Here is a 27,749-nt window from a genome sequence, read left to right on the forward strand (position 1 = left end):
GACGAAAATATAAGACATCTCCCAGAAATAGTAGATCCAAGGGACTTGTGAAAATAAAAAACTAAAAGTAACAGCAAAAAAGTAATAAAAAATAAATGAACGAGTCTGAAATGTACCAAACCTCTCTGACTTGATTATCTATATTAGGGAGCATTGGAAGAAGTTGATATAGAGATAATGGGTACATTAGTGATCATCTTTCTGTATATTTTGGAACAGTCTCTGAAGATTGGGGGTTAACAAATTTAACAAAGGAGGGAGAGAAAAAATGGGGGGGCAGGCACTATGATCTGTTGCCTGATGTCAGTAATTGGGAAAATGTTACAATCTGCTCTGAGTGATGTGACAATTGGATACTCAGAGCAGAATCAAGATGAATTTATGAAAGGAAATCATGATTGGCAAACTTGTTGGAATTTTCTGAGGATAATCTTATTAGAATAGAAGTGATCATTTGGATTTCCATAAGTACTTTGATAAGGTCCCACACAGGAAGCTAGCACATGGGATATGTGGTGATATTTGGATATAGACTGAGGAATGGTTAATTGAAAGAAAACACTGAGTAAGAATAAATGTGTCATTTTCAGATTGGCCAGCTGTGATAAATGGGGTATGACAAAAATCACAATGCTTGTGTCCCAACCCTTTACGATCTATATCAAAGATTTGAATGGGGCTGGGGGAGAACTAAACATATTTCCAAATTTTCAGGTGACATCAAATCAGGTGGAAATGTATGTTGTAAAGATGATGCAAAATGTTTCAAGTGGACTTAGGCAGGCTGAGTGAGTGGGAAACAACATAGCAGATGAAATGTAATGTGGATAAATCTGAGGTTATTCACTTTGGTCAGAGGAATAGGGGTATAGAGCATTTCTTAAATGGCGAAAGATTGTGAAATATTGATAGCTAAAGGCACCTGGGAGTCCTTTTACATAATTACTGAAAGCTAATATGCAGGTTCAAAAGAACTAGAAGGTAAATGACATTTCTGCCTTGACAGCAAAAGGATTCAGTACAGGAGTAAAAATGTGTTACTTCAAATGTTTAAACCTTGGTGAGACTGCACCTGCAGTATTCTGTGCAGTCTTAGCCCACTTACTGTAGAAGGATGTACTTGCTAGAGAGGGTGTGCAATGGAGATTTGCCAGATTAACTCCTGGGATAATGGCACTGTACAATGAAAAAAGACTGAGGTGACTGGGCCTGTATTCCTGAGAGTTTAGAAAGTTGAGAGGTGATCTTGTTCAAACTTACAAAATTCTTAAAGGGCTAGACAGAGTAGATGCAGCAAGGATGTTTGGCCTGGCTGGGCAATCCATAACCAGGGGACACTGTCTCAGAATAAGGGACAAGCCATATCAATTGAGATAACGCTGACTCAGAGCACAATGAATCTTTGGGATTCTCTACCGGTGAGAGCTGTGGAAATTCATGATAAGAATTGATAGGTTACAACATATTAATGATGTTAAGGGATGTAGTGGTGGTTTGGAAAATGGGCAGCAGAGTGGCTCAGCGATTAGCACTGCTGTCTCACAGCACCCGGGACCTGGGTTCACTTCCAGCCTTGGGCAACTGTCTGTATGGAGTTTGCACATTCTTCTGTATCTGTGTGGGTTTCCTCCGGGTGCTCCGGTTTCCTCCCACAGTCCACAGATGTGCAGGTTAGGTGAATTGGCCATGATAAATTGCCCATAGTTAATATAGGATAACAGGGTAGGGGAATGGGTCTGCGTGAGTTACTCTTCGGAGGGTTGCTGTGGACTTGTTGGGCCAAAGGGACTGTTTCCACACTGTAGGGATTCTATTTTTTTAAAATGGTGTCGATGTAGAAGATCGGACATGATCTAGTACAGGAAAGCAATCTCAAGGAGCTGAATGACCTATTCCTGCACAAATATTCCTTCTTTCTAAGCCACACATTGCACTGAATTTCAGGTATAGCATTATTCATTTATTGCAGTCAGGTCAACATCCTGAAACTCCCCTGCTAACATGAAGGGTGATGGTCCCAAAAGGTGGTTCAGGATGAGTAATAAATGCTAGCCTAGTCAGTCCCACCCACATCTGATAAAAGAATGAATGATAAATTAAAGTTAATTTCTTTGCATGTATATTGCCACATGTAGTATCTCTATAATTATGATAAAAGAAAATACTTGCTGATGCTTAACTATCATAGTAATGTATCACTCCTATTAAATTTCTGCTCATGCAGCACATGCCTCATAGTCCAGTAAAGATTCCTATCTATTTTCTTTAAACACTCAGGATTATATTTCTTTAATGCCTAGATCCACAAATTAAAGCCTCTGTGAAGACTTTCTTTCTGGCAGAAGTTGAATACAATTGACTTGAGACAACATTGTTCTGCCTTAACTATTTCACAGTTGTCGAGAATGTATTGCTGGGAAAGCACAGCAGATCAGGCAGGATCCGAGGAGCAGGAGAATCGACGTTTTGGGCAAAAGCCCTTCATCGGGATTGAGGCTAGTGGGTCAGTGCTGAAAGATAAATGGGAGGGGGTGGGACTGGGGGGGAAGGGAGCTGAGAAAATGATAGGTGGATGAAGGTGAGGGAGAAGGTGATAGGTCAGAGGGGGGAGTGATGAACAGATCCAGAGGCAGTGCCGAGTTGGAGGCTTGGGACTGGGATAATGTGAGGGAAGGGGAAATGAGGAAGCTGTTGAAATCCATATTTATTCCATGTGGTTGCAGGGTTCCAAGGTGGAATATGGGGTGTTCCTCCAGGCATCGGGCGGTAACAGTTTGGCAGTGAAGGAGGCATCTGCAGTCCTCACTCTCTCCTATTTCACAGTTGTTCAAGACAACAATGCAACATTTTGTATATAATGGCTCAATCCCACTTCTCAATTTTCACATGAAATAGCATCTATTAAGATTCATAATTTTAAATGTGGGTGGCATTGTATCATAAAATGAAAATGATAATATGATAGGAGGTCTGGAGCTTATTGTTCAAGAAAGTAAATATTGCAAACTATCATTAGAAAGTGGAGATTGTATAATGATTTGATAGAGGTGCTTAAAATTTGATAAATGGTAAATTTTTTTGGTGATTGAGGGGTCTGTCATATGGAGATATAGATATAAGATTAAATTAAATAGTGTTAAGGGCACAACAGGAGTAGTTTTCTAAACAGGATGTTCTGCAGTTGTGGAATGCATTATTACAATAGGGACTGGTTTAGAGATAAAGTAACATTAAGAATAGGTTAAATTGGCACTTGAAAGTAAGATTAATAAATAGACATTAGATACACAGGTTTAGGAAGTCTGCTTGCATGGGATATTAATACTAACACAGACTAGTTGACTGAATCCCCCAATTTAACTTTTATGTAAAATTGTGCCTCAGTGCAAGCTGCTGCTTGTTTACTATAAGTGATAGAGCACAATAATTAAAAATAAATAAGGTAATGCTGTGTTAAATGACTCCTTCCCACTTCACAAATTTAGGATTACTGTGAAATAAGCGCAAATTTTCAAACTGCAACTACTTTCAAACTGAACATTTCTTGTGGTTGAATTACCATTATATATTCCTATAATAAGGTTATAAGATATGGGAGTGGAAGTAAGCCACTTAGTCCATGGCATGTGCTCTGTCATTCAATGAAATGATGCGTGATCTGACAAGCCTTAACTCCACTTTCTTGCCTTATTCCTATGACCCTTGATTTCCTTACTAATTAAAATTTAGTCTACCTCAGCCTTAAATATACTTCATAACATATCTTCAACAGCTCTCTGTGGTAAAAAAAATTCCACAGTTTGATTTTTTTCCAAGATAAAAAAGAAACTGCTTCTTCATTTCTGTCTTAAGCGGGTGACCCCTTGCCCTGAGAAGATACCCTCTGGTCCTTGAATCTCCCAAAAAGGGAAACAACATCTCCACATCTACCCTGTGAAAATACCTAAGAATCTTCCATGCTTCAATAAGATTTTATCTCACTTGTCTAAACTCCAATGAGTACAGGAATGACATATTCAACCTTTCCTTATAAGAAACCTTTCCATACCCAGGATCAGCCTAGTGAAACCTTCTCTGGACTGCCACCAATGCCAATACATCTTTTCTTAGATAAGGATCCCAAAACTGTTCACAATATTCAAACTGTAGTCTGACAACAGTTTTGTATTGTTTGTACAACAAATCATTCAGAACTAAGGAAAGCAAACTATTGAGAAACAGAATTTCTGTTTTTTTCTCTAGGCAGTTAGTCTCAGCACACCGTGGTTTGTACTATCATGACATTGATTCTCACTCATCATCCTTGTGTTTCTGCTAAAAACCAGAACCTAGTCTCTTAGAAATGAACGCCGATGAATCAGAAAAATAGACCTAACTTTTCTGATCGGACCTGTGTTATAATACTGTGAATTTCTGGCAGGTGGGACTAGATTGGGTTGGGATATCTGGTCGGCATGGACGGGTTAGACCAAAGGGTCTGCTTCCATGCTGTACATCTCTATGACTATGACTCATAACAATCTTGTTTGGTCTGAGTCATGACTCTAAGCTGCAAGATAATAAAAAGTATTGCAAGTACTGAGCTGTTCTTGAGTTTACTGTCTGGCCATTTTTTAATCCATAATACAAACAGATAGTGCTGGAAAAACTCAGCAGGACTGGCAGCATCTGTAGAGAGAGAAACAGAGTTATGTTTTAAATAAAATTACTCTTCTTTGGAACTCCAAAGAGTAAATTTGAATAAAATGTTAACTCTGTTTTGCCATCATGAAGATCTGAAACTCAGGTAAGCAAGAGCTCAATCCAACATTTCCAATTTGTAGGAATGCTCACTGATGTTTTAGTCAGTGATATCTTGCCAACTTGGGGCACTGCAGCTTTAAGAAAGTGGCTGTGACTCATCAAAAGTGGTGTACATGCGAGATTCTTCACAATTTCTGGCATCCATTTCATTGGCAAGCAATGACTTTATTCAAATGTCTTTAAACAAAGCAAAAGGCCACACATATGGCCCAAGGATGGATTTCATTGGACTTGAGAATACATAAAGTGATACAGCTCTGAAGACCATTCCTCAGGATAAATGGTTCTTAAGGAGAAGTGGTGCACTTATACTGCTATTCACTGTAGAATTTTTCTATTTATAATTAACTAATCAAATAATAGCATCACATTATTTCAAAATGAACAGAAAGCTGTAGACAGTTGTTTTCATATTTTTCACAATGTTTAACAGCATTAACTTCGTGCTGAAATGATTCCTTTATGTTGGCTAATGTTGGAGAGATCTGTATTATGAGAAAATGTCAGGATCATCAAAATGTTAGTGTTCTGGCTTCTGATATTACTGCTGAGAGCTACTCTCAAAGCCACAAATCGTAGAGTTCCCTACTTATAATTACTTCCCCATATTCAAAAAGTGCCAAATCTTCTTAAAAAGAAATGATGTTGCCTTTCATTGTTAAATGTTCAGGCCAGGCTATGGAAAAGTGTTGCAATCTGTTTTGATAGAAACGACCTTTTCTGGTGTATTTATAGTTTATGTTATTCCCAGTGACAATATTCAGTTCGCAACAACTTATTAAATTATCACAAAAAAAACTTTATTTCACATCTTGAGTTGTTTCCAACACAGGGCGAAAACTATTCACAGCTTTGTTTGATTTATCCAGTGTTCAGAAAACTACCGGAAGTTTATTTTGTTGAAATCAATTTTGAAAATGGCATTTTGCGCCTAAATTCTTCGTGTTTGAGCAACTGTCGATTGTGCTGTGGGACCAGCAGAAATAGTACTTTAGAAACCTCAAGGGGGAGACAGTGTTCCAGAGCCGATGGGTTCAACTACTTTTTCATTAGGATCATCAACGAAGAAAAGGTATTGAAGACTCCGTTGCAATTGTGAGATATGGGTAGATTTAAAAAATGAATATTAATGTCCCTTTGTACAGTTCATAAACGCTGCTTATCAGATTCTCACGACCCTACTTTGGGGAATTGCTCTACATTTGATGTGGCTCAGTATAAAACTAGTTGCTGTTCAATTATCGATCGCGCATTTAAAAATTAACCACGGTTCACCACATAATGATCCTGCAATTTACAACCTGCTGTTAAAAAGCAAGTGGAGGTGTTTGGACCGCTGTGATCAGGGAGTTTCCTTTCAATTAGAAAAGTTCAAAGGGTTAAGAGCTCCCGTAAGCAAGCAACAACACTGAAATACATGAATACATTAATTACACTAATCCACAGCTTTTTCTATTGCATTATTGACTCCACATACTAACAGTCAATATACAATTAAAGCTCCAAAATTATGGAAAACACTGGGATATCTATTAGTTTTAAAAGCTTTCTCGTTTTGCCCTTTCAAACACCATCAACAATGCTGCAAGTTCAAATTGCTATACTCTGTAATCTCCTGTTTAGTTCGCACCAGTACAGAAGGATATATCAATGTAAATATTACTTAGTTAAAAATCACACAACACCAGGTTATAGTCCAACAGGTTTAATTGGAACCATTAGCTTCCAAATAAACCTGTTGGACTATAACCTGGTGTTGCGTGATTTTTAACTTTGATCACCCCTGTACAACACCGGCATCTCCAAATCATAAATATCATTTATATTTTTTGGAAATTCAGTCTTGCATTCAAAAACTCGTTTTGCAATTGATCTGACGCTGCAGTGTTCCAGCCAGCTTTTCTTTTAAAAAAAACAGGAATGGTTATGTCGCATGACGAGGCTTTAGATTTTCCGGACCTATCCTAACCTGATAGAGCCTGATTGAAGAGAAGGTAAAGGTTATATGTCCTTTTTCGAGGATAAGATTCGTTCAGTGTTGGCACCTCATCAGTGGACTCGCCAATCCCACAGTTACAAGCTGGGGATAAATCAAAGGTTTATTACACAGGGAAAGCGCTGTGATGCTAGCAAAGGTTTAATAGCAAAGGCGAATCGAATGTGGATAAATGTTTTATTTGCAGGAGAGTGGAAGGGGAGGTGCAGAAAATGGGCACTTTCCCCTTGACCCAAGTCTATTTCTCACTTCCGACCACTTTCCCTCAATTAAAACCAATGGTCGGCGATAGCTCTCATCTGGGACTTCGCGCGCATAATGTAACGAGAGAAATAGGAAGGGTTTCAATGAAATGTGGAAAGTAACACTCATGTCAGCAACTACAAGGGTAATTTGTTTTCTTTTTCTGAATATTTTATTGTAATTACTTACATTTAATGTTGTCAACCTTTTTCTTAGAAAAGTTTCTATTCGGTAAATATTAAATGCAACCAGTGTCGCTATTGAGGACATTAGGCTCATGAAACTTGCTTCTATTTATCTGTTCAACCACGTTCCCTGAAATTTTCTCGTTCGTTAGAGGAACAATTGGTGCTTTTTTTCTCTATCTTTTCAGAATTGCAATGCCCCGTTTTTTTTGTGTACCAACAAGTTGTTTAGCGATGGAAATATGTAATTATTAGGCAATAGATTCTAATTAGCATAATTGAAGCCTGTAAATGGGAAGAGGTGAATTAAGTAATGAGTTAAGCATGAATACATTGACAAGTCGAGAGAAAACCGCTGCTTTCAGTTTTACTGTTAGCAAAGACGTTAAGAAAACAAAAAAGCTTAAAACTATGAAAGGATAATTTTACAAAAAAAGTCAGTAAAAGATTATCTAGAACCACGAAGCTAATTTTAAATGGCGTTTTTACAAACCAGCCCAGAGGCGTTCTCGGTGTAGATGGATCAGAAACAAGCGCCTTTTTCAACGAAGGGAGAACACCGGGAGCTAAATACCCAAAATGCATGATGTGGAGGAGCCGGTGTTGGCTGTTGTATCGCCATAGTCTTACCAGACCATAGGGGGCTGCTCTCTTATTAGAGACAAGCGACTGGTGGTGATTTAACCTGAGGGCATCCAGACCTCAGATGGGGGAAGAGATTGAGAAGGAGAGTCCATCATGGTAACCTCAAACCAGTGATGGGAGTTGAACCCACGTTGTTGGTATCACACTGTTCTGCAAACCAATAATCCAGCCAACTGAACTGACAAAATTAAAAGGAAATCACACAACATCAGGTTATAGTCCCAACAGGTTTATTTGGAAGCACTAGCTTTCGGAGCGCTGCTCCTTCATCAGGTGGTTGCGGAGTATAAGATCGTAGCACACAGAATTTATAGCAAAAGATTACAGTGTCATGCAGTGATATATTGAACAAACAGTGATATATTTAACAATCCAGGTTACTGTATGACACTGTAATTTTTTGTTATAAATTCTGTGTCCTGTACTCCACAACCACCTGACGAAGGAGCAGCGCTTCGAAAGCTAGTGCTTCCAAATAAACCTGTTGGACTGTAACCTGGTGTTGTGTGATTTTTAGCTTTGCCGAAAAGCAGTCATTGGGGAGGTCGTGCAGACGCACAGTTCATTGACTGCAAAATAACTTGTGCCAGCATTCCAACGTGGGGAAGCACGAATTCGTGTGCCACGTTGTTATTTTCTCCAAGTGAGTATTAATGATTTTCACAGCGAACAGGCTGTCAACGAAAAAAGAAGTATTAACCAAGATTGTGGATTTTCTAATAGGTCATGAAACTTGCATTCTCTATATCACTAATCTTTCTCCAAATTATAGTCCAACAGGTTAGTGATGAAAGAATTTACATGAGCAGTAATTCGGCTTGCTTTTTAACGGGTTTTCAATATTCGGCACAAATTAAGTAGTTTATAATTCACCAGTGGCTCGGAGATTTCGGATCAATTGATTAGAAATTCCGTAAAATGGTAAGCGTGTGAGTGCAGGTTCGTTTATAGGATGACGTGCTGTTAACGGTATCTTCAAGATAAAGGGCAGCTTATGAGAGATGATTTCCGATCGTAGCAAAGAAGGAAGAGCCAATCTGATGCTCTTTAGGAACTGGCCGGTTTTGTTTTTGTATTTGTTGGGAATCCGCTGAGGGATTTGCAGTTTTGTACAACAGGTATTTAGTTCTGAGCGAGAAGCTTGTTCCACAAGGTTTCACCCATTGATTTACTGACCCAGAAACACTACTGGCCTCCCGGAAGGCCGCCAGGAAAAAAATGACAACTCCCTTCCCCCACCACTCCCCCCTCCCCATGATGGGCAAAAAAAAAATTAAAGTCTAAAAGAAGAACATTAGCAAAGGAGGCGTTTGAAGTTCCGGCATCCATCTGAGCTGTTTTCCACTTGTCAGCCTCCATCTCCATCTAAAACCTGGCCAGGACCCCCCTCAGTCCCAATTCTCTAAAGACTAAAAGCTTAACATTGGTAAAAGTTGCGAGTAAACTCTTTGAAGGGGAATTCGCGGCGTTTGGGGTTATGAAAGGATCTGAGGTCATTATTGCAAGACTTTTCCACTCAATCGGGTTAGAATGTGGACAGACTTCTAATGATTATGTCTACGTAGAAACTGATGTGTATGTCATTGCCCATTCCCACTGAGTGCAACATGTGCCTTTCCATTTAACATCGGTTACCTGTCGATTTCAGGGGTCCTGTATATATGTGGTGTCAATAGGCCATTGAAGGAAATCTGAAATAGCAATGTTCCACTCAAATTTGGAACCTGACACAAAATATGATCAAAATGCCTGATGGGCGGCACCCCCTCTTTTTTTGAGCAGCCCTGTGAATTTCTGGAACATTTAATTATTGGGGCAGAGAATAGGAAGGAGGGAGGGAGGAGGAAGTGCTCCCATTGTAAAGCTCCAAAAAGGAGTCGATTCAAAAGGTCAGCCCTTTCTGTTTGGCCTAACCCTTTTCTATAAGGTTGCCCTGGTTCCCAGGACTGAAGACACACATGTAACTCTAAATAAAGATACCCCAGCACCGCCTACATATTGGCCTTGCAAAACATACACGGGGGGGGGGGGGGGGAGTGTCAAATCGCTCAGATGGGCTTCTAAGAAGAGCGTCACAAAACTAAACGCATCAACCATTCCGGCCAAATGCGACCTCTTTTGGGATGGCGGGGGTGCACTTTGTGTGCGTACACAGCTCCCTTTCCTCCAACACCTTCTATCTCCAGCGACTGCCCTCCCTGTCAGAACGGACAATTCGGGCATCCAGGTTTCAATGGGAGAGAGAGACGCTGAGGGATTTTGGCCGCGCAATATTTTCCACAACTATCTCTCACCCGTGTTTAAATAATCAGCAAGGTGTGTGGAGTGGGGGTGGGGGTTCGGGGAGGAGGTGGTGAGGGACACGTAAGCGTGTTTACATTTCAGGGCTCCCACAGAAACATTTCTCAAACGGCATTGGAGGAAAACAGACCCTTTGTAACTTTCCGCATGCACTGGGCTCGGCTGCTTTTCAGAATGTCTTAAAATAAATTCAGATACGTAAATAGTTCCCACCACAAAGAATCGAGCCTGCCTATTATTCAAACGTGAATACCGTGTATGAGGCGCAATCATTGCAGGCAACGACTCACACCAACCTTCGCCAGCAGTCTGAGAGGCTGGAGTGGGGGCAGGGAGAAAGTATTTTATTCGCTTCACTATCAGCTCGGCACAGCAATACTTCCAAATAAAGTTCAAATAAATACGTCCGCCCCTGGGTTTTTTTTTGGTTGAATCAGTTTTGAAGCATTCACCCTTCACGTGACACAAACAGGCTGCATTCCCAAAGCGCCTCTTGCCAGCAGCAAGAACTCCCCGAGCATTACATTCCGCTTTACTGGAGAGTTGCCGCCTGAACCGGTGTATCTTTAAGAAGCGGCGCTGTACAAATGCCCGAGTAAACAAGACATGCAAGAGGTGTTGCTGGGAGTCGGAGGTTGGAACCCACTATGGGAGGAGAGGGGATAGGGGAGAGGGGATGGGGAGAGGGGAGAGGAGAAAGGGGATGGGGGAGAGGAGAAAGGGGATGGGGGAGAGGGGATGGGGGAGAGGGGATAGGGGATGGGGAGAGGGGAGAGATGATGGGGAGAGGGAATGGGGAGAGGGGATGGGGGATGGGGAGAGGGGAGAGGAGAAAGGGTATGGGGAGAGGGGATGGGGGAGAGGGGATGGGGGAGAGGGGATGGGGATGGGGGATGGGGAGAGGGGAGAGGAGAAAGGGGATGGGGAGAGGGGATGGGGATGGGGAGAGGGGATGGGGATGGGGAGAGGGGATGGGGAGAGGGAATGGGGAGAGGGGATGGGGGATGGGGAGAGGGGAGAGGAGAAAGGGTATGGGGGAGAGGAGATGGGGGAGAGGGGATGGGGAGAGGGGAGAGATGATGGGGAGAGGGAATGGGGGATGGGGAGAGGGGAGAGGAGAAAGGGTATGGGGAGAGGGGGTATGGGGAGAGGGGATGGGGAGGGGGAAGAGGGGTGGGAGGAGAAGGGAGAGGGGATGGGGAGAGGGTGGGGGGAGAGAAGAGAGAGATGGGGAGAGGGGATGGGGAGAGGGGTGGGGGGGTAAGAGGGGTGGGGGTTTGAAGGGAGTGGGGTAGACCCTTCATTGGGAGGACGCCAGAGGCTTCCCACTGACACAGTGCCCTTGCAGCTGGGTTCGGGAGACAGGGTTTAATCACATCCAGAAACACTGTGCTTCTGTTTGTCACTAACTGGGAGCCACAACCGGTAGGTTCAAGCACAGGAGTTAGTTATGAACCAATGTTTTTAATTGTCATGTGGGCATCCAGCTAAAGGCAGCATCGTGTTCCGCCGCTGCCTGATGTTTGCTGTCCTGTCCCAGGGATGGATTACTCACTCAGACACCACCTTAGCACAAACAGCAAGCAGTTCCCACCCTCAGCAGCCAGCCATGGCCGAGGCGGCTGTCAGGGTGGGAGTTGAGAAAGTCCTACCTGTGTTGTAAGCTGTCAGGTCAGCCGCCGGTCCTGGGCTCTTCCTCTTACGGGGCCGTCCTTTCTGAACAGTGCCCATGCCGTTGTAGAATGGTAGGCCCAGGGCAGCGCCGCTCTTGGTGCCCACGTCTGTGTGATTGAAGTGAGCCTGAAATTCCCCCTGAATCAGAGTCTCGAAGTGAATCCTGCAGTACACCAGGCTGTCCTTCATGCCAAAGTGATCCCCGGTTGCCAGCATCTTGTTGCAGGTTGTACACGTGAAACAGTTCAAGTGATAGACCAAGTCTCTTGCCCTCATCACCATTTCTGATGCTGAGATGCCCAGGTGACATCTGGCGCACCTCTGCACGGAGAATCTCCTGCGGTGGGGGTTCGGGGGAGGGATGATGTAGAAAGGACAAATATTCAAACATTCTGCTACCTTTTTGTCGAATCAGTTAGAGTCTAGCATGCTTCTAGTGTCGCTCTGAGTGTTCCGTCGCCGTGTGGTGTGTAATAAACAGGTTGTCTTGGGAATGCATTTAGGACGGTTCGGTAGACCCACCTGCATCCCCCACAACCCACCCAAGCAAACAGCAACAGCTCAGGTAGTCCACCCAGCAACTTAAAGCCAGTTCCTGTCCGCCGTGCTGGGGAATTTTTACCAGCTGTGATTTACACAGCGGTAATATACTGTCCCCCCCGAAATGAACCGTGAAACTGACGAGATTTGTCTGTCAGAAAATGTCAATTTCAATATCATTGCGAGGGGCGATTGGGTTTGTAATGTCATCCTTGTGTGGGGCAGTTGTGACCATCTCTAAGTGGGATAGATGCTGTTGGGGCAAAACATTACTGAAAGCTGTTCCTGCTGCGCCTTCTGAATCTTAACACGTCTTCCTTTGTTTATGAATTGATTATGGTATTTTAAGAAAAGAACATTATAGGACCCCAATTCTACCGCTAAAATACATTTATTTCGTTTTATTTTGATAATAAATTGCTCCTCTGTGGAGTTCAAAGTTGAAATACTTGATCGGGTCCATTGGAAAATTAAAGTCCGGATTGTAATGTCTGAACTTTTCGAATGCAGTTCCACTTCCATTAACCATTCAAATAATAACGGAGCAAGTAGGCTTTTTTTAAAAAAATCAAGTTGGTTTTAAAGCTAAACTATAATCTACATTGGGAAAACTCCGAGTGCTTAATAATAGTCCACAAACTGTAAGTTTTCTCGCTAAATATTGGAACAGTTTAATGGCATTACTGTTAATTTTCGTCGTTCTAAGATCAACAGAAACATATCCATGTGATCCAAGTCTATTTTGCACAAAATGTATGTAAACACTGCATTTTTTTCTGTCTCATATAACAAGTCAAATGTGTTTGGCTAGTCCTGTGTCTGCGATAAAAGAGCATGTGCTCCTGAAATCTACACCAGGTATGCATTTGGCTTAAATTTAAATTTCGTGGCGCGGTTCTTTAATTGGAAGATCATGCATAAAACATTACGCTCGGTGCAAACAGCATCATTAAAATATTAACCGTTTAAATGAACTATGCAAATGAAAGAGATTTCAGCGGAATTATGGCACGGGACAATCTGACCGTGCTTTTCGATATCTCCAGGATATAGCCCCAACCTTTAGACCGCTATCAGCTGATTGTAAGAGTTCACCGAATTCGCATTGAATGCGGATTTTGTTAATTAGAGTTATTCTTTTTCAATATTGTCATCCATAAACATATATGTATCCCGACTCTAGAAAGGCCCTGCTTTCCTGATTATTTCCTATTAATGCGGGAGGGGAGCATTTAGTTTTTTTTAAAATGGCTTACAATGAAAATACGGAAAGTTTCTTTTAAGAAAATACAGTCTTGGCCAACAGCAACTGGTGCTCAACTCGCCCTGAATGTTCGGCTCCCAGTTTAAGGAGCTTGAATTTCTTGTCTTTACTTGTCCAGTATCAATATTTGAAAAAGCTACACTGCGAACCATTCGGGCAAATCAAAACAGCGCACCAAGTTAAATTCAGCTAATAGATCAGTAACAGATCATTGTCCATTTAATGTTGTAAACACTCCAGCACCATTACAACTAGCTACCCGCAGGTTGGCTCCTGCTTAAACAGCTACGGTTCTCTCATTGTCGTCCTCATGCACCGAGAATGTGTCCTGTGTTCTGCCAGTTTATTCTTACAGACTTTTCTCGACTGGGTGTTGTTCATTTCACCACACGAATCTTAATTGACGGCGGGTAGATTTCATCTAACGCAATTAAACCTTCTTGAAACCCATTTTGCTTTCTATTAGAGCCTGGTTTCAACTTTTTAAATGCTAATGTTTTCATGTAAAAATAAAAATTAAAATTAAAAAGAACGGATTACGAGCAACTTCGCAATTTATCTGAGTGTCTGTCTGCATGATGTTTTCGGAATTATTTCTCCCAGAGATAGTTAATCCATTCGCGTTTATACTCTTGAGCGTTGTGGTAGGACTCTGTAGTGAATAAATCTTAAACCTTGATATCCCATTATATAAAATATTTAAAGAAAAGTCTCCGCATTAACTATTCCAACCCACTCTGCCAATTGAAAACAACGCTCCCACTTGCTTCGGTTTCAATGGGTAATAAATGGCTTATTCTTCTTGTTTTAAAAAAGTCATTAGTAGATGTGCAGACAAGAGAGCCGGTAAATGTGTATCGTTACTTGTTTGTGTATCAGGATCAACTACTCAATGTACTTGTGAAATTCTAAATATTCTGTCTTGTTCACTGCATGCAAAATATTGGGCCTCTGTTTTGCTGCCAGTTACAGATGACATTTTGTCTGTTTTTTTTTTAAAACATATCTAGGTACCTGTAGTAATCCTCTTTGCAATAGATGCTGCCATCCTTAGCGAAGCAGGTCAGTTCGGATTCCAGGGCCAGTTTGCATTCACAGCACTTGAGACAGCGCATGTGCCACTGTTTGTCCACAGCCAGCAGATAATAACGATCTGAGATCTTCCCCCCACAGCCTGCACACAGAGCCGGTCTCTCGTTACTAATGGACGGCATAGTCTGCAAAAACACCAGCAGGATACACCCCATCAGCACCCACTTTGCAACGCACCAGAGATTGAGTTACAACTTATCATCGGGGGAAAGAGCTCACACCAACCATTAAACCAACCATGTATCAGATAATTTTTCAAAGGGATACAAAGTGTGGGTCATGCCGTCTACATTCCAACGCAATGATTTTGTTTTGCAAATGATACGCTCACCGTCTTTAAAAGAAGTTTCAGGGATATATTCTCGGAGAAGTTGTGCTCCCTATTGTGTAGTTACTAGTTAACCAAACGGCTAATTATATTATTCATCATAATTGCAAATATTCGTTTCATTCTCGCACTTGGCCGTATTGCGAGAATCGCACATTTACACACGCCGGTCCTCGAAATACCATGACATTGAATTTCTCACGCACAGTAAGAGGAACAACACCGGTAAGTGAGGTCTATCTGCTCCATCATACACAAAGACTTTCATCATGATGATAAGTGCAGTTTAAAATTACTTCAACAACACCAAATCCATATCCAAAGTATTTCCCGTATACATAGACTCCGGTTCCTTTTCCAAACGATTAATCATGTTGCCTTGTAATAACTGTCAAGTTTAAAGTCGCGGCTTTATGCCATGTGTTATTATTTATGAGACAGGCCTTTCCTGACCTATACTCATCCTGAAGTCAATGCAAGCGACTGAACTAGCCCATTCCGGGCAATTCCTTAGTAATGTAGACGGCAGCGGTGTGGAATAAACCTGTCCGAATGAAACCAAATCAAGTATGTGTACTCTGTTAAAGCCTGCGAATCGTTTGAGACCGCATTCTGAGAGTTTACTTGTCAAATGGATTGTGTTCAGACTGTTTCCAAATGGGTTAATTTGAACAGGTTTTACGAAGTTAAATCAGATTTTTATTTCTTTCTTTTGAAACCTGGAACACAAACAATATACATTCACATAAAACAGCTTCTAAAATATCCCGATCTTCTCCAGTTATAATGTACCAAAAGCTTTCATCGCTTTTGATAAATAAGTCTTCACCAAATTCAAAGGGGAACACGGAGTCGTATTTCCGTGGGTTTTTTTTAATTAAAGTTTCTGTTTTGGTTTGGAAAAGCAATTTTAAAATAAAGTTGGTTCACACCAATCGGATTTGCTCATATATTGAGTTTTCTTAAGACAAAGAAAAATTCGTTAAAAATCTCTAAAGTTGCTGGATCATCCGTGTACATCATTTAAAATCTAATTAATTATAATGCCTAATTTAATCAAGCAAATCTGATACACACTCCAAATGAGACTCCAGACCGACTGTTAGTTATTTCCTTGTAACATTAGTCATTTTCATTTATATCTTCAGTTATTATGCTATCAATTAATTAAAAGAAATAGGAATGAAAACACAGAACTTACTTCGTGAAGAGTAGATGCATAAAATGATTTTAAATAACAATTGCCCAATCTCAGTGCAGTCCTCTATAGATTTTTTGTTAAAGCTGTGTTGCCTACCGTTTCTCTCTCCCCCATGTCTACCCCCGAGCTGATTCCTGGCTCGTTCTTGGATCGTCTTTCCATCTCCTCCATAACTCCCTGCATTTCACCCCCCGAGATTCCGTGGAAAAGCATCGCTGACTGACGGAAATTACACGTGTCTTGTTCAGATTTCGAGCCCAGAACTTCCATAAGACGCAGACCTAGCCCATGCATTTAAGCCACAGTTCTCACAATGTCTTCCCTCAATGGTTTTGATTTTGAAAAGACAAGCGAGGTCAAACCACGGCTCCGTTCTTAAAAAGCGCAGGAAATAAAAATAATCACGTCACTTGAAACCTTTTTTTAAGGGGGGGGGGGAGGGAGGAGAAGTCCGCTCTCTTTAAACAGCTCCCATCAAGATGTGTTGCCGTTAGTTGATCACATTAAAAAAAATACAGGGTTTGTTTTTTGCAATGTCTGATCTCCATGCAAAGAAAAAGCTGCAGACTTGAAGGCTTGTTGTTTTTACTAAGTTACTCTTCTGCAAAGCGCAACCTTGTGTGAGTAATTGGGGAGGAGGAGTTCGCTCTGCATTTAGTGTAATCCTTTAACGCCACCGACTTGCAAAGCGTTTTCTTTCTCTCTTTGATTGACGGGTCGCAGTAGCGCGGACTCCGCGCCTTTTCTATCTGGACGTACCGCCGCCGCCGCCGCCCTCCCGGATACCTATTGGCTGTCGGCACGTCACCTCCTTCCTATGATAGCTGCGTTTGCTGAGCGATTTCACTTTTAAAGGGAAACTGCTTAAGGTGTCCTGGACCAAAAAAAAAGAAACATTTCTACAGTTCAACACTTTGAACAGAGTTAAAGGCGCAGTCCCATAATGAGTGAGTCACATTGTTTTACTTTAAATCAATCGTAAGCCTATCGCACGTGTGCGGTTCTTTACTGTCGTGCTCCCCCTCCAACCCCCCCCCCCCCCCCACCCAGAGCCCCTTTCCATGCCTCTGCAGGTCTTTTTGTCCCTTTCCAGAAAGCTACCAGAAAACCTCAGTTATGTGGAATAAACAGAAAGCAGAGATCCATCAGCTGTCTGTTACAGCGGGTATATCAATTGCATAAGGCAGGTCATTTCCTGACAATATACAGATCAGAACTGGGACTATCAGCTGCTTTTTGAGTTATCGATTATCAATTCCCTTAAATTGGTTTAGAATGACGGATTCAACTGACCGAGACAAGTAAAGGCAGGTGTACCCGTTACTCAATGTCTCTTAACAAAACCAATCCAATTCTTCAAGTGCATCCTCAACAAGCCCTTTAACGAGATAGCAGATTCCAGCCAAGCCTGGGATCCATAACTGCAGACTGAATACACAGCACCCTACAGGCTTTTCAAGTAATAGTTACCCTGGAACAAGACAATACATCCTGTACCTATATGAAAGCTGTTTATATCAGCGATGTCTGGCTACAATGGTACATTTGAGAAAATTGGATTAAAGTTTCAACGACATTTACAAGTGTTGTGAACTGTGAGGAAAAGAATGGCGGACGGAGGTGGAATGGGTGGACATGGAGCAGATAGAACATTATGTAGGGAAGTGACACATGTTGGTAGGGGCGCAATTCACAATACTAAAGGAGGTGCAGCGCTAGAGAGACCTGGTGGGATATGTGCACGGTGATGGTGACAGAGCAAATTGAGACGTGTTGGAATTCAGGGTTTACAAATAGAGAAGGCAGGTCAGAAGGTGTGATGAGCCATATTAAAACAATAGTTCGGTTTCAACTCGCATATTTTGTCCAAATCTCAATTTCGAACTGGTTTACCTCCAGTTATGGAGGTATAGAAAAGGTTTCCAAGGCTGAGAAACATCCTTCATCAGGGTAGGAGATTGGACAAGCTGAGATTGTTTACCATAAGGAAGTTGACAGGGAGAATTGAAAGTGGCTAAAATTATGAGGAGATCAGACAAAGTAGATCTTGAGAATTTTTTCCTTTTGGAGGAAGGTTAGGGAACCCGGGTACACTGGTTGAAGGTGTTTACGATAGAAGCAAGGGTAACATAAGGAAACCGCCCTTTGTTCCCGAATAGCCAGTAGTTCGAGTCTGAAATACGATGGCTGAGAGACTGGCGCGAGGTTCAGTTGTGGCTTTCAAAAAGAAATTGGATAAATATCTCAGGAAGAAAAAAACATTGTTGGATTACTGCAGCAAGGATTTCAGAGTGCTGGCCCGGACACGGCGGGCTGAATAGCCTCTTTCTGTCTTAAAATCACTGCATGCTTTTATGATAACATGAACAATATAGGCAGTGCGGCATGCTGTATGTGAAGGATAGCATTTCAGATTGCCAGTGTCCCCATGCCAAATAAACGACACAACACCATGTTATCTCCAACACGCAGATTTCATCTGCCCCAGTTTACAAATCCGTTTCGTCTTATGCGAGTTGCTTTGTTTTCAATATTTTAAACTCTGAGGATGGGAACAGTTTAGGTACCAGAACGTGTTGATGTCTGGTTTTAGCTTATCTTCAGAAGTATCTTCTTAACAGCACCACCTCACACTAAACACGATCTGATACAAGGTAGTGGCCAGATATGGACACAACTCTCCAGAAACTATATTAATTTCCTACGACAGAATCGACAGTGCCACCTCTCAATTTCACAATGTAACTGATGGACGGCTGTATATTTAAAAGACATTGAATTGCGAATACAGCATCATCCGTTTTTTTTTCCCCAAAAAGCAACGAAACTCAGATTGAATTGTGTAACTGTCAAGCTTGTACTACCTGTGGTGGAATATTGCACACAACCTTGTGCTGTACTCCATTGGTGACAACGTCATCAGACTTGTATATATCCCTCAGCAGTAGTAGCCAGCTGAGAGGGACGGTCAAGTTTAGGTCTGTCTCTTAAAATATTGTGTGTGTGTATGAGAGAGAGAGAAGACAGAGAGAGGGAGATAGATAGATAGATAAATGGATAGATAGATAGATAGATAGATAGATAGATAGATAGATAGATAGATAGATAGATAGATAGATAGATAGATAGATAGATAGATAGATAGATAGATAGATAGATAGATAGATAGATAGATAGATAGATAGATAGATAGATAGATAGATAGATAGATAGATAGATAGATAGATAGAACAAGAGGGAGAGAACATGAGCCAATATGATTCAGTTGTTTCAGTATTAACCAATTTACAAAATCCTGGTGCATGGGTGGGAGCACAAATCTAACAATGTATCCCGAGGTCTGGCGGATTGTACTGTGATGGTCCAACACCATTCTTGTGCATGTTGTCGAACAAGTTCAAGCTTTTCTACTTGAATAGTCATTTCATAAAACTGTTAAACCAACCCGCATACAGAAGCATGCCTTCGATTACAATAGCATGCTGACAGGAGCTGGATTAATGATCGTTTCCATTTCTCAGGACAAAACGGGGGGATAATTTGTAGAACGTTGACACTTCGGAAGGTCGTGTTTCTTAATGCAAATGGGAAGAAGTTATATGATTGGCCGATTAAATTACTGTATGTATAATAAGAGAAAGATATCCTATGTGTGACTGTGCCTGTGTCTGTGTGCGCATCTATGTGTATATCACTGGCGAGACCCACATGTCGCAAACTGAAAATGCAAGTACCTGTAGTGCACAGTAATTATGGGCGTATAACTGGATTAAACAAATTGTTAAAGCATTTTTGAATAATCCTGAGATAAACGGGTCTGTGCATTACCTCTATACTTACCTGTACTTCCACTGTAAACCTCCATTTCTGACAGATGAAACTTTATTCCCTTTTCGCTGTGCACCTATGGGGTAGCTTTGAATACGTCGCAGGGGTAAGCGGAGGCGAGTGAATACGCTGCACCTAGTCCTTTCTGCAGCTTCATCTCCCTGCTACCCCTGGGTATGCGGTTCATCCTGAACTAGAAATCATTCTAGTGCTCCAATTTAAATCATTTCTTTGACGTATACAGTAACTACAATTTTAAGGCGTCAAATGGAATGTAAACATATACGTCCGTACGGTGTACTCCAACAGTGAAGATCTTGTATCCTACAGTAACTGAAAAAAATGAGTCAAACATTGGCCCGGTGCCATGTTTTCGTTAAATCCCCAAGACGTGGATCCCAGGCGTGACGTCTGAACTTTCTTTTTTTTGCATTGCAATTAAAATAATTCCTCTCGGAATATTCACACGACATGTATTGCAAATATAGCTGATAGCGCCAACAGAACGCACGGTGGGTGTGGGGAATCTTGTCTGACAACAGACTACCACCAGATCGCCTTCAAAAACAGAAATAATCGTGTTAGTCCAGGGAACAGAGCTTGCCCAATCAGAACAAGATTAAACTTGGAAATCAAGGCTTTCTGCAGTGATTACAAAGAAGCCGGGGGCCATACTGGATACAGCTGTAATTCAAACAATAGCTAAAGTGAAACCAGCGCCACATCTAATCCACAGAGTCAAACATGTATATACTGTATGTGTGCATTTATCCTGCAAATCGTATTTGTCCACGGTTCTGCCTCTCTCAATTTGCAAAGTCATGGTTACATGGAATCCATGTGTAGGGACAGGCCCTTGGCCGAGTTTCTGCTGCCATTTCATCCATGGTGCTAATTACGGATGGGCATTCTCACTGTTTACCATTGGTAATCATAGTTTAGTATTTTTAATTTGATGACATTCAAATGTGCTCTGCTTTCACTTCCATCGCACGGAATCATATAAAGATAGAACAGGTTTAAATTGACTATGGACTAGTAGGTTTGAAAAAAAATTGGAAATATATTCATTAAATTGATTGATAAGGGCTGTTCTCACAGTAAAACAGGAGTATGTGTGTTGGTAGGTGTTGATAGTATAGATTGTGTTAGCAGGTTGGATTTCGTGCGACGGGTAAAAGGTGACAGGTGAACAAATCGTAGGCCTGGAGCTGCTAGAAACAGCCTCTCTCTGTAAACGTCACCATCTCTCCAGTACCATCTGCTGTCAGCCGGCTACCACACTGACACACAAAGGTACCAGCTTCCAACCAGTAACCGTGACTAACTCCTAACAATAGAATTCAAATCGCAGACTGCTTAATCCACGGGATCGAGGTTTGCACAGATAACTGACAGGTTGTAGATTAGTTACAATTATCTAGCGAATCTCTTGATATTAATATGTGACACACCTATCACTATATTCCTCCCTTCTTAAATGATTTTATCTGAATAGAAAATGCAAGTACTTCATTTGATCGAAATTGAACTGTGAATTAAAACCTGTAATTGCTTTAGGCTCCTAATATATTGCTTGATGTTGGTTTTGTGTCTTCATGCATAGTGATTGACAAGCTGTAATTAATCATCGTTATTGCTCTTGTAACTGTGCGTTTATTTTGAAGCGCTCATCAGTAATTTTTTTCCAGTACAATAATTAGACATTTTATTTTCGTGTGTTTTTTTGTTCAAATCAATTGATAGGATAATAGATTAAATTGCAAATAATATGCTTACACGAACTATTTAATGGTGCATTAACGACACATTTTGATTGCCGGAAACCCCTGTGAATAATATTTAGATTTCCAGCCCTGTTTCATTCCCTCTTGCAATGTCGGTTGTTAGGCTCATCTACATTTTGGTTTGCTAAACAGTCGCCTCTCTCCTCCTGTGGAAGGAACCATTCGTGATGGTCAGTAATGGAAAGTTGAAGTGATTGCGTCTGTTTGAATTGAGACACTTGGTTGGAGAGGAGAGAAAGGGGATGTTAACAGTGATAGGCAGAAGGGACACCACATTTCACTCCAGTGTATGGCTTTGCAGTGCATGTTTATCGACTAAACGGCCTAACTTTCTCAATGTAAACACATCCTAAAAGCACACCGGCATCATTACAGTCACAGCTTTAGTTTAGACCAGCAATCGGAGCGGTGAGGGGAACTCAGATTGATTCTCCAAAATAAAGTGTTAAGCGTCTGGGGTCTTTTACCTAGGGCAATTTCTGCTCACTGCATCAATTCTCCACTCCTGTCCCACTTCCCAAGTCTGAGTGGAAGGCGTGCTCAGGTTGGGCTGCAGGAGGCGCTCACAAGCTTGCAGAGAACAACAAGGGTGTACGATGTGAGCGGGACGGTTCTTCCACGTAATTAAGAACTGTTACAATTCTCCCACTAATGGCTCAAGTTGAAATTTAGCTTACGTAAGCATTTGACCTCTTGATCCCAGAGAAATGTGAGGAGCTTTTTATTGTAACTGTACAACCACAAAGCAACCATTCAGACTATGTACTCCTGGTAAACTTCAGCAACATAATTTAAATTAAACAATATGTGGATGCCAGGCAGTGTATGTCAGGATTGTGAAACCTACCTACTTTAATTGTTAATACGTACTGACAACTTCATCTGTCATGGTCTCAGTGCCTATATTTCATTTCAGAAACTGGATCCCAAGACGTGAGGAATGCAAACTCTACAATACTCCGTGAGCTCAATATCAAACATAAATACAAAATGAAGAAGGTATAAATCATAAATTATTTTCCTATTACCACTAATGTGTAGTTCAGTAAGTAGAGTGCTAGCTAGGACTAAATAACTCTGCACGTGTCATGAGCGGAAGATTTCAGTTCAAAGTCCCACATGTTCATGCTCTGAATTGGCTGGAGTCTACGATACAACTCGACGAATTTATAAAAAAGTGATCAGTGTCTCCCTCACTTCTCTGAACGGACCTATACATAGTTTCCATTCACCATGGAAGTCAGATGAAACCATACCAGTGACATGAATAATTCATGTTATTTTAGAAAGACGAGATGCACAGACTCGGTCGCTTCGTTTTTTTGAAAAACAAAGGCTCTGAACGGTCAGCTCCGGGTTTGGCATTTCAGGTTGCCCGATGTGGTGAGGAAATTGATTCTGAGGTGTTGAATTATCAGGGTGGGCCAGTTCAGCCCGAGTCCTCCGGCACTTTCCCATTTCAGCCGCCCAGGCACACACAGACGATGCTGGCAGAACCCTGCCTCTGCTAAACAGTTCCCAGTTTGTTTTTCAACGTCATTTTCTTTAAAAAATCTTCCAAGCGGAGCATATTTTACTAATAAAGCTGTTTGATTATAATCATATGCCTCATATATTCCTGACTCGATTAATATCTATTAATTAGAAAATGCAGCTTGTTGAGATGGTTGTCAGCAGCAATGCATTACTTGCATCATTCCTCCTGGTAGTTAACAAGTTCATGAGTGTCCAAATACGATACAACTGTACCTCCGTGTCTGTGTGCGTGTGATTCACTGGGGACAGTATCTGACTGGATTGAAATATCCTGCTACCCCTCCCCCTCCAGCACTCTATATTTAACACTCCAAAATTATCATATGCCAGGATAATAAAAAAAACGCCCAATCTGATTTAATTAGATGCGAACGTTATGATCTGGATAGTAACGATTTGTCTTAACTGGTTAATTTGATTAATCATGGAGACCTATGAACAAGTCGAAAAGAGGGCCTCATGTACAACTGAAAAAAACGTCAGTGAAACTAATTCAGAATTGCGGGAGATTCGCAATTCCCGATATGTTTACACCAAGGTATAACAAGGATCAGAGTTGTATGATCCATTGCGTTGCCGTTACTCGCTGATCAGCTCAGCCACTATGGAGTACATTCATACAATGAGCAGACTTAGTTAAAAACAATCTTTCAGGCGAGTTTACAGGAGGCTGCTGATAAGAGGTGGACGATTTCATAATTTCCTCTCGACATCAAAAGGATTCAAGACGCTTAATGTATTCTTTCAAGGAAATATTATGTCGCTCTTTAAGTAAAGAATCCCATTTTATTTGATGTGTTTCTGCACGTTTCCCTTTTTTATTAGCAGAGTTATGAGGTTCGCTGCAGGGAGTATTCGTCTGCGGGAAAGCTGTCTACAAATGAAATTTTTAGACGCAGAAGTGTTACTGGAATGTTCAATGTATTCGCTTTCTTGGTTCGAACAGCACACAACAGTATCTGATTACCCCGCGGGCTCCGGGAGACCCAGCATTCCGGTCTGAAGTAACAACAAATCAGCGAAACGATGTTGTTTCCCCTTCGAAATGATGCTGTTGTTCCTCTAGCCTGAGTCCTAAAATCGCCCAGTTAAAGTAGAAATGGGAGGGTCGCTTCCCCGATCCTATTGTTTGGTTTGAAACATTTCCAGGGTTTTTTTTTTAAATAAAGCGATTGGAACTTCAGAACGGTCCAAATCTATTCAGTTTATAACATTCCCGAAAATGTGAGCGCGTGGGGAGTTTTTCAAAACCGAGTTTCAGTTCTGTGTCATGAGCCGTCACTAATAGATTTCCAGTGATACGTACAAAGCAAACAACCAGGAACTTGTCTTCTTCTCAAATAATTCTATATGGAGCCGAACCGCTTCATCAATCGCTCCCTGGGTTCACACTTTATCTTGATATTAAGTTCTTTATTTCAGAATGTGATTTTACACAAATGTATAATTTAAAAGAAAACTGTGTTCCAAATTATGAAAAAGGCACCGATATTGCTACATGTGTGACTTTACGAGTTCCTGAATACCTGAAAGATTCTTAATCGGCAAGAAATAAATAACGGGGACGCATGGCAAGGTCGAGGTGTACACCTTTAACTCTGTAACGCCAGAAGAAGTTAATCGAAGTGAGAGTATGGAACGCAAAAATAATCATTTAAACATTCAGCGTTGTTTCCACTAACTGATTCGGCCAGCAGAGGTTAGAAAAAACTTCTAAAATGCTTTTCTTCTTGAAAATGAGTCTTATCGTTTACGACACATGCGTTTTAACGTGTATCTTATTCATTATTGGTAATAATTGTAACTTCCTATTTTGGAACGTCTGAGAAGTATATCTGCTATACTCGAGTTTCCTTGTCCCACTTCTCTTTAAATTTAGCCACTTGCAGAAAATATTCCTCACATCAACCCTGCAACCAAAAGGTCGAGAGGTACCTTGTGCCATTAATTAAAACTCAATTGAACACTTAAATGTTGCGCTTGCCTCATGATAGGGAGAAGCCAGCCAAAATGTCCAAGGGTCCACACACATAAACGCTTTCAAACAAAATTAGAAAGTACACTTCACACATTGAGAACTGACCTTATTCCAAAAGTACTTTTACATCTTTGCACATCAACTCAAGGAGCAATTAGCTGGTCGTTTCATTAATTAACTATTCCTACTGGATTATACTGAGGGCAGGCCAGCACACTCCATTGTAGGAAGATGTGAAAAGAATAGAGACGTATTTAATAATTCTCCCAACGAGAAAAGGAATGCAGCGAAATGACTGAATTTGCGTTTTGTTTAAAAAAAACTGCTGCTTTGATGTGAAACGCGTCAACATCTTCCACGGGAAAGTAGATTAATTAAGTGCCAACTCAAACATAAAAAGGTGAAAGGTCAGCTATACGAGTTGAGTGCGATTATGACCATTTTAGTACAGCCCAACACAATTTCAACGCTGTTTATGTAGGAGTGGAGAGTATTCAAATCGAAGTATTTTTGTCAGTTTTACAAATCCAACCGGAGGTGCATTTAATTTGTGATCATATTTTTGTTTCGCCAGACCACCATCGCTTTGCCACATCATGCGGGGCAGGAATCTTGTTCTTTTAAGGGCTGAACCTGTTTGCAGCCGAGCTCGAAAGGATCGAGTCTAACACAGTTTACTTACCTCAGCGAGAACAGTTTATACAATCAAAGGCTGTTTAACCTCAAACAGCACACTTCTTTGAGACTTGGTAAATATGCAGGACCAGTATGAACCAATTTCTATATTCCTTGCGTATACTTGTGTTAATCCGGATTATTTTACACTGATACAAATTGAGAGAATATTTCGACAGGTGTCTTTTTCGTTACTGGTAGTCACGTTATCAGTTTAGTGAAAGGACGATGTGTTTAATCTTACAAAGTACTTTAGTTATCACTGATCTCATGAAACTATATCAAGGGCCCAATGTTTTATTTTTATGCTTTACAATCAGCGTTCAACAATATAATTTAGTTCACTTTTGTGTCAATAAGTTAAGAATGTGTTCAGGTCTTTCTTGATCCAAATAAACTCACATATTTGGAGATTGTGATTTAATTTGAATTTTGGCGATTAGGCAAGGTTAAACATTAAATTCTCGCTAGTTAAAGTACACAGGTTTCAATTCACTCACACGCATATGTTATATATGTAAATTTAGTACAGGAACACTGCCAGCAGCTTAAGTTATTTCTTTTACTTGGAAATTCATCCGAACTGAATAGGAACGCCCGTTATTTGTGCAAGAAGTTACTGACTCTGTTTACTCGTTTTGCTTAATAAGTAGCTGAAACTCACACACCCACCACAGGAACCAATCTATTAAATGGACTTGTTCACACCTCTGACCACGTGTACTGTGAAAGCTACACTGTAACTTTTACTGCAAGCCACTGTTTGGAAAGCAACTCATTACGTTTGTGGTCGAAGCAGTTCATTTAGGCCCCTGACATAGACGTTTAAGGCCCAAAAAGCTGTTACGGTGAACACCGACGAACCCTGTTGTCAGCCGCATTGTGTTGGGAGCTGTCTGGTCAGCTGACTACGTCTGATCCTGGATATGAACAAGTCTGTTGCAGTAACTGGTCCCGGTTGTACAACAGATTAATCATTAATTCAGCCTGACTGACATCTGTTGACCAGTTGTTACCTCTCTACCCTAACAAGGCGATTGGCCTGATAAAACAGTTCAAGCATATTGGACTTTACAATCATTAGTTACTTTAGTTAATCAATTGAGAAGACCTGACCGGTCAAGCCATTAATACACAGTAAACCAGAATAATTAATACTGTCTGTTAACATTGCAAGGGTGATAAGGGGTCAACTGTACAGAACACAACTGTGCCATTGATAGATTGAAGTTTGGATGCGAGCCAATGGGGAACTATGGGTTGACCATGGAATTAGACACGAGGGATTTGTGTAAGGCTCAATATATTCATAGTAATGGAGAGAATAAGATGCAATATGAAGTAGGTATTGATTGTTTACATTTTAAAAGGTTCCAAATATCGATATGGTGTAGCAAGCATTGAAGCGAAAGGAGCAAATATTTAGAAGCTAATTTCCCAATTGCCGATTGAGGGAGGCAAAAGCCTTGATCAAACATTGAGAGCTAGCGGACAGGGTGAGTTATAAGAATAGTCAATGATGCGAGACATTTGTAAACATTTGTGTTTCACAGTTTGGATGAAGAGACCTGGTTTAACCAGCGCTCCGCACCTGCTGCCACTTGCTCTTGTAAAACGTGTCATTTGTTAGATTTTTGGGACTTTTCTTTCCTTTGATTAGGTCAACACTAATT

The 27,749-nt window shown here is 41.1% G+C and overlaps 1 protein-coding gene across 5 annotated transcripts in view; it reads right to left on the reverse strand.

The window, feature by feature from the left end:
• The window catches only part of LOC122564833 (LIM/homeobox protein Lhx2), a 52,965-nt gene that overhangs the window by 21,696 nt on the left and 3,520 nt on the right, over positions 1–27,749 (reverse strand). The window contains exons 1-3 of one of the 5 annotated variants that reach the window (XM_087998438.1): positions 16,369–16,973; positions 14,666–14,868; positions 11,826–12,184 (exon numbers count right to left, since the gene is read on the reverse strand). In XM_087998438.1, coding sequence (XP_087854564.1) covers positions 11,826–12,184; positions 14,666–14,868; positions 16,369–16,566 — 760 coding nt within the window. In that variant the 5' untranslated portion in view covers positions 16,567–16,973. Of the gene's footprint in view, positions 1–11,825; positions 12,185–14,665; positions 14,869–16,272; positions 16,974–20,112; positions 20,550–27,749 lie in introns of those variants that run through there. The other 4 variants (XM_087998436.1, XM_043720143.2, XM_087998435.1 and 1 more) reach the window with 4 other exon arrangements.

This window comes from Chiloscyllium plagiosum, unplaced genomic scaffold, assembly GCF_037043375.1.
Source record: "Chiloscyllium plagiosum isolate Xiang-an unplaced genomic scaffold, Cpla_swu_hap1 HiC_scaffold_21, whole genome shotgun sequence".
Classification (NCBI taxonomy): domain Eukaryota; kingdom Metazoa; phylum Chordata; class Chondrichthyes; order Orectolobiformes; family Hemiscylliidae; genus Chiloscyllium; species Chiloscyllium plagiosum.